General features: G+C 44.5%; 1 protein-coding gene across 1 annotated transcript in view; it reads right to left on the bottom strand.

Annotated features, from left to right (window-relative positions):
- Nucleotides 1-8,332, bottom strand: part of RYR3 (ryanodine receptor 3) — a 394,047-nt gene that overhangs the window by 263,075 nt on the left and 122,640 nt on the right. Inside the window, exons 17-18 of the mRNA XM_007462557.1 lie at nt 6,458-6,553; nt 4,646-4,764 (exon numbers count right to left, since the gene is read on the bottom strand). Coding sequence (XP_007462619.1) covers nt 4,646-4,764; nt 6,458-6,553 — 215 coding nt within the window. The remainder of the gene's footprint in view (nt 1-4,645; nt 4,765-6,457; nt 6,554-8,332) is intronic.

Here is an 8,332-nt window from a genome sequence, read left to right as displayed (position 1 = left end):
CCCCCCCCCGCCCCCCCGCCCACCACGGGGAGGGCTGTGCAAACAGCAGTGGCTAAATAACGGCCAGGACTGTGGCAGGCTGAGCTGACAGGGAGGGGGCAGCCGCAGTTCAGTCTCACAAAGTGACCACCGGAGACTCAATGCTTGGTGGGGTTGGATGGCTTCAGGTTGTTGATGGCATTTGTATCCATAATTCTCACAAACTAATTTTCTACCTGACTCCCTGCATGTCAACTTCATTCCAGATAAATACAAAGCACAATTATGGGACAAGCAGAAAAGGACACCAAAGGCAGTTTTATGGAGGATTCTCACCATTACCACTCCGTGAAACATATTGACTGTGGCACTGGAAATCCAGAGGATAATTTCCCACTCTAAGAAAAGAGCCATAGATGGCCAGGAAATTAAATACTTATCATCCAGCCTATCACACATTTTCATCTGTTTTGCCTTGGAGTGACAGCTGTAGGAGCCTTGCTGTCACAGCTGGAAGAAAAGCAGAGCTTAATCCACATACAATAGGTACAGTGAGAAGAAAAAAGGCTCGGTGAAAAGCACACAGACTAAGGGAGTAGTATGTCGCCTACAAATAAATGATGCCGTAAAGAACGTGCTGACATCATTCAGGCTTTGTTTGAGAAGGCAGTTCTTTGGGTAAAATGGGAAATAGGGGCAAACTCCCTTTTCTGAAAAAGTTTCAATGGGTTCTTTTAAAAGTGAAGGGTGCCAGCAATTCCACTCCTGGGCATATACCTGCAGAAAACCATAATTCAAAAAGATACATGCACCCCAACGTTCACTGCAGTGTTGTTTACAATAGCCAGGACATGGAAGCAACCTAAATGTCCATCGACAGAGGAATGGATAAGAAGATGTGATACACATATACAATGGAATATTACTCAGTCATAAAAAAGAATGAAATAATGTCATTTGCAGCAACATGGATGGACATAGAGATGACATACTAAGTGAAGTAAGTCAGACAGAGAAAGACAAATATCATATGATATGACTCATATGTGAAAACTGATTTTTAAAAAATGATATAAATGAACTTATTTACAAAACAGAAACAGACTCACAGATTTCAAACACAAATTTATGGTTAGCAAAGGGGAAACGTGGAGAAGGGGATAAATTAGGAGCTTGGGATTAACACCCACACACTACTATATAAAAAATAGATAACCAACAAGGACCTACTGCACAGCACAGGGAACTCCACCCAATCTTCTGTAATAACCTATATGGGAAAAGAATCTGAAAAAGAATGAATATGCGTATACGTGTAACTGAATCACTTTCTGTACACCTGAAACTAACGCAACGTTGTTAATCAACTATACTACAATAAAATTTTTTAAAAAGTGAAGGGAGTATGGACGGGCCAGTCCACGTGGGGCACATGCACACAGTGCTAGGGGTCATCTGGACTTTCTGACAGAGAGGGAGCATCCCAGTGACCTCTGGGATGAGTAGCTGGCTGTGGCAGGTACTGCCCAGTGGTCACCAGACTCTGCCCTCTTGTCCTGAGCACAGAGAGGCTACATTTCCCAGCTTCCCTTGCAGTTCTGTGGGGTCATGTGACTGAGTTCTGGCCCAGTGGAAAGTGGTGGATGTGATGTACACTGCTTTCAGGCCTAGCCCCTATACTCCCTCTCTCTTTCCAGCTGGATGTGGAGATCCAAGGAAGGATTACAAATCCCAAGGGTCTCCTTATTGGGATCCAGCAGCGCTGGCATCACCTAGGAGCTTGCCAGAAGTACAGATGCTCAGACCTACCCCCGGACTTACCAGATCAGAGCCTTCATTTTAACACGATTCCCAAGAGATTCATAAGCACGTGACAGTCTGTGAAGTCCTATCCTGGGGGACAGTGGGGCCGCTACACAGAAGGAGCCTGTGTTTCCGAACGACCACACAGCACGGAGCCCTCCCACTGGCCGGCCTCAGACAATTACTTCGCTGTGAGAATTTGGGGTTGTCTGTCTTAGGCATTAGGCTTCTCTAATCTGTACACTGGCCCAACTTGAGAATTTCCCTGGCCCACTTTGTGGAGTTCATTTGCTGCTTAGTTGTAACCATTTTCATCAAGGACACCACATTTCATCTAAGATCCTCTCTTGTGCTTTTAATCTCCATTAGTCACTACCCCAGACACAGGCTCCTGGGGGAATTCTGCTTTAAAGGTAAGAAATAGGTATTGTACATCCATGGACATATCATTTGGCTGTTGCAGTTTTGTCCTCAGACTTATCTATAAAAACAATTTTTGAAAATGCAAAATGTACTTAATTCTGTGAATTTTTTGTCAAGTTGTATATTTGAGAAGTGAGTGCTTTGCTGCCCCCGAGGAACAGATTCTGTTCTCGCTGTGGATGCGCGAACTGGGTGGTTGGGAACGCGCCTACATTGGCTGCCTGGGAACTCAGAGGTGATTTTATGGAGCTACTGTAGCAGGTCTGTGGGAGTTAATGGTTTGCTTCCCTGGGCTCTCTTCTGCACCGCCCCCTCCTGCCCCAAATCCCCACCCCAGGTTAAATTTTCAGTTCTGATTTATACTTTCTCAGGACCAATGATATTACTATTTTACCATGTGTGTTTCTCACAGGTGGCTCCAAATCCTTGTGAAACAAAGAAGATAATAAAAAATATTAATCTGTGATAACACCGAGCAGGTTTGGAGTAAGGTAGGTTGGGGGGGGACAAGTGAAAAGGGCATATTTTACTTTTATTATTACATGCTTACTCCATGGAAAAAGTAGAGGGTAACTGTTATCATTTTCAGTAATTGTTCTTTTTACCCAATAACATTGGTGCTACCAACATAGTAAGTGTGTTTCTTACTACTAATAGCCATCTGTTGGATGAGATGAGACTTGTACGTATATGTGAGCTACCATCCAATCATTCAAGATGAGACAGGAGTAGATTCTGGCTCTACGCATCCATTCCTCTAATTCATTCATTACACCTTCAACAAACATGGATTAAATGCCTGTCATGTATAACATATGAGCTGGGCCCTGTGGGGTTTACAAGGTCCCTGCTGTAAAGGGACTTAGTCTCTGAGAGAAGTATACATGTAATATAAGGAAAGGCAGAGTGAAAACACCACGTAACAGTGTGCACAGTTGTACAAGGACTGAGGAGAGGAGATCATGTCCAACTGAGATTCAGAAAAAGCTTCATGGAGGGGCTGGCATCTGAACTAAGTTTTGAAGACAGATACAGTTTTGATGGCTTCTGGAAAAGCTGAAAGAAGCCATCGCAAAGCTGGTTATTTACTAAGTGTGTTCTGTGGTGTGATCGTAAAGCAGCCCTGGGAGCAACGAAACGAGGGCAGCTTTCCTGTCTAAGGGCTCCTCCTGACATGTGCCCATAGCTCATGGCTCAGGCCACAGGTTACTCGGGTGCTTATCAATTACCCTCATTACACTTTGCAGACAGGAAGGAACACGTTGGAACGTAGCGAAGCTGGGCTGAAGCAGTGGCCCCATGCCTGCTTTTGATTTACCACATTTGGGAAAGCAGTTACAGCCCCCGTATATTTCTTTTTGCTCTTTGCCAGCCAATTTCACAGATGCTAAGGACCACAGCTTTTTTGTTTGTTTGTTTCCTAAGGATGATACGTATCATCCAAACAGTGCTACGGAGGCTTGTTCTCCTGGACCGCCTGAGACATGTCTCCGATGTGCAGTGCCCCCATCTGATGGCAAGCAGAGAGGGCCAGTGACCAAGCTGGGTTCTCTCCACTCCACATGAGCCCAGCGGCCATCCCTCACATCCAATTATGCCATCTGTTCTTGAAGTGCACCCCCTCAGCCTTGGAGTACCTGCCTGCTCGCTAACAAGTCATCACAGCAACCCCCATATATGGGGCAGATGTCGAAGGGTCAGGATAAGACATATTTTAATAGGCTTTCCCGAGATCACTGTGTCTTAGAGATATAATGCCATAAAAATGGAGATGTTAGAACTTTAAGAGACCTCAGAAATACTTGATATAGCATTCCACCTTCGTAAGTGAGCTGGCGATGGCTCCATTTTACAGCTGAAATGACTGGGGCGCAAGGTCACACACCTGTTTTGTATCAGAGGGAGAGCCCCACGGCTTGCCCCCTCCGGCTTGTTCATGCAGATCCATTTACTTCACCTGGTTTGACTCATGGCAAGTCTGATTTCATTTAAGAACACGCCATGTTGCCAAGACTTTCTACATTATTCTAAATCTGATTTCTGTACAGCTTCTTTATAAAGCTTGGTATTAGCTGTTTCACTACTAAAGCTCTTGGACCCGAGGGTGGGCGCGAATCCTGCAGCTGGCCTTGTATGGATTTGAGCCCCCCATACACAGCCAGCTGTGGGTTAAAGGGTAATAATGAGCCAGGCTTGGGAAGCTGGTGGAAACTGAGGGGACCACCCAAGACCCAGCGTGACTGGCTCGGAGTGTGCTCCTAGGGAGGAAGGGTCTTTCAGGACCTCAGTTTCCAAGGGTATTATTATTATTATTATTTTAAATCAAAGCCAAGAAAGAGAGTAGTCAACATCCTCTCAGTAACACAGAACACTTATTAAGCGGCAGAAAGGGAAAAGCCAGGTGAAGTTAATCACTGTTTGGGGTTCTTTCTATACCCACCTTGTGATTTCGTCCGTGTTTATCCAACAGGGAGATGATTGCCTTGATGTGGCCTTCTGCTATCAGGTTTAAGGCTTCTGGGCTTTCAATCAGGATGCAGTGCAAAACTTCCAAGATACCTACACGAATACCACAAAAACCATTTGGACATTAAATAACCTGCAGAACTGACTATAATTAGAAACCTGAGGGTGAAAGGACCATCCTGAGTGAACAGAGTATCATCATTTCTTTGAATCTGTTAAATACTTCCAGCCAGAAGAAAAATGCAGCCACCTCGGATGGCTCACTTCAGGAGCCTCTGAGGCCAACCAGTCTGTAATTCAGAAGTGAGTTTATTCATTCATTCACTAACCCCATCTCCCTCTTCCTGGACAAAGCCAGGATGGCTCACTTCAGGAGCCTCTGAGGCCAACCAGTCTGTAATTCAGAAGTGAGTTTATTCATTCATTCACTAACCCCATCTCCCTCTTCCTGGACAAAGCCAGGATGGCTCACTTCAGGAGCCTCTGAGGCCAACCAGTCTGTAATTCAGAAGTGAGTTTATTCATTCATTCACTAACCCCATCTCCCTCTTCCTGGACAAAGCCAGGATCCTTCTGTGTCAAAATATAGAGAAGCAGCTTTAAAAGAGAATTCTTAATTTGATCAAACCAAGCAATACTTAATTTAAAAACAGATAGAAAATGGGATACTTAGTTTACTATAAATTCTAAAGGTCATTCAAGGAATTTAGAAAAGAGTCTGAGTGTTCCTTGAATAAGAATTTTTCGAGGAATCATCCCGGAATTTAATTTTAGATGCACTGGTGTGTCAGTAAACTATAAGCTCACACATAAAAGACTGTTTGGCTTTGTCCCCTTTCCTGGGCACACTGGATGGTTTTCTGTATTAAGTGAAGGTTGAAGAAAAACTAACAGGTGCCCTTGCAGCCTAGCACCTACAGGGTTAACACCGGGGTGGAAACGCATGGAAGTGGTTGGCCAATATCTTTATTGGTTCTATTGAGAAGATTCCTCTTGATTCTGTTTCTTTCAAGGTTTTCATAAATTACCCTAAAATATAGTCTGGCCCATGGGTGGAGGCACTGAAGAAAACAGAGGCTTTGGAAGAAGACATATGTAGGTGGATGGTCCTGGAGGAGCCTTGCCTTGGCCTGTCCAAGCTCCTGCCATCTCTAGACGATGAAAAGAGCACTAAAAACCTTTTAGCTTCCCAGATGGGGGCCCACACCTTTCATGTTCTCTCATCTCTGAGGAAGCAAACTGCAGAGCCTCAGGGCATGGTCACTTACCAACGATGACCACTCTTTGCTCAAATTCTCTGGGAGTCACCACGGAGGGCTCTAGATAGGATGTTAAGGGTGATTCAGGGGGTATGAGGATTATCATTTCCTCTAAGTTCTTGGTCATCCTTCAGACCTGCTTCTAACCAAAGAGTTGAGAGCACTACATCCAGACAGGGTTTAGAAACCCAGAGAATAACAGTCCAAGTAGCAGTTAGAAGGGGACCAGCACCCTGGGGTGGGGAGAGGGCGAGTCAAGAACCCAGAGGGTGGGGATGAAGGCAAAAAGTGAAAAATGAAGCAGAAAAGGAAAGATATTTGAAGCACGGGTTAAAGTTGTTCAATAAAGTTATAGGAGTGCCAGGAAAATTTAGGACTTTATATTTCTTTTCGTTGAAGTAATTATTGAGGATTGCTTGCAATCCAGTGGAAAAAAGAGTCGTTCAGAGATTCAACTTTGTTTTCTTTTTTTTAACAGAAATTTAAAAAACCCACCTTCTGCAGTTATGTTTCCTGTCAAATCTTACCTGAGGAAGATTCTAGTCTGTCCAATTTGCTGATTAGCCAATCAAGGTTATTGGAGAATTGAGCGCAATTGTTTCTGTTTCCACGAATGAGAGCAGCTGTGAACAAGAACACATTTGATCATGCAGGTTAAAGGGCACAGTGATGGGCCTGAGAACTTGGGGTGCTGTTCAGTATTCCACCTGCTTAACACTCTTCCCCTCCCAAGCCCTTTGATACAATCCTGTTTCTACATTTTGGAGAGTAAAAAATCTACCATTCACTCAAATATTTTCAGAGATTCTACTGTGTACCAGGCAACTGTCTACTTGTTGGGAATAAAGCAGTGGGAATGCGACAACAGATTCCCTGCCTTCGTGAGACAGGAGAGAGAGACGATATACACACAAATTAATAAAATTACTTCAGATAGTGATAAGCAAGAAAATAATATCTGCTTGGTTACTGGCTTAAGAATTCAATTTCCTCTAACGTTTTCTTAAATCGAGCTAGAGACCTGCTATTCTTCAGTGCTAAAGGAAGGCATCCAAATGAACACAACCGAAAAAGCTGGTTAAACTAATAGGCAAGTAATAACAAAACATGAAACTCTAAAATATCTAAAACACATCAGTACATGATAGTGGTTCCCAAAGTGTATCCCTGGAGAGGAATGTCAGTATCACCTGAGAACTTGTTAAAAACACAATTTCTCTGGCCTTATCCCAGATCTACTGAACCAGAAACTCTGGGGATGGGGCCCAACATCTGTGTTTTAACCAGCCCTCCAGCTGATTCTGATGCTTGTTCATTATCTGAGGACCACTGGTAGGTGATACTGTAAAGGGAGAGACAGAATATGCTGTCATTAGACTTCCACCTATCTAGACCAAGTAAACTTCTCTCCATAGGCCTGTACTGTAGATGCAACTCTGGAATAAGTCCATGTAAGCTGACTGGCCCCCAAGTAGCCTGTTCTTCCTGCTGTTGGCTTTCAAAGACTGCGGGTTTGACAGATGTTTGTAAGGTACTTGGATAAGGAAATGTCTTCCTCAGGACCTCTGCTTTTACCTCCATGGTCACTGGAGGGCAGAATTCCTTCTGAGCTCCTACCCCACTTTTCGGGTTGGCCCTAGCAAGGGATTAACCTCGAAGCTCTGGGGTCAGGCTGTCTGGGCTCAGAACAGTTCCATCACTTACAACATGTGTGACCTTAGATAAGTTATGAGCATTTCTGAGCATCTGTTTCTTCATCAATAAATTGGTAATAGTACCTACACCTCACAGTGTTGCTCTGTGGATCAAAAAGAGATATTCTACTGCCTGGCATACAGAACTCAACAAATGTTAGCTATTATTGTAATAATTACTACTGAGTTCGAGCCACATCACTACAAAATGTTAGAGTTGGAAGAGACTTTATGAGGTCACTAAATAAAGTGGCAATCTAATCTGCCTGACCCTTGACATGGAGAACGAGTCTAACCTGACTTCTCTGGCCTCCCCTCTGGCCTGCTCAGCTTTCCATGGACTTCCTCTCAATGCGACATTTACATCACAGCAAAGTACTAAAATGCTGCCATGTTACCATGGCTGAGCCATTACTGGTGGCCACCTTCTTGCAGAGGCTGATGCTGTCTTCCTCCTGCAGCCTGGGCCCATGTGATGGCATCAGTTACAGCAGGCACCAGAAGGTCACCACACACTCATAGTTGTGAAAAGAAAGGCTGGATGCTGGAACGTCCCTACTCTTTGCCTTTTTCTTTCCACCAAAATGAAATGAGGAACAGGCCAGGGCTTCCCTGGTGGCGCAGTGGTTGAGAGTCCGCCTGCCGATTCAGTGGACGCGGGTTCGTGCCCCGGTCCGGGAGGATCCCACATGCCGCGGAGCGGCTGGG

The sequence above is a fragment of the Lipotes vexillifer genome, unplaced genomic scaffold (assembly GCF_000442215.2).
Source record: "Lipotes vexillifer unplaced genomic scaffold, Lipotes_vexillifer_v1.1 scaffold164, whole genome shotgun sequence".
NCBI classification, from domain to species: domain Eukaryota; kingdom Metazoa; phylum Chordata; class Mammalia; order Artiodactyla; family Lipotidae; genus Lipotes; species Lipotes vexillifer.
The sequence above is the reverse complement of the archived record's forward strand: the minus strand, read 5'-3'. Positions and strand labels throughout refer to the sequence as shown.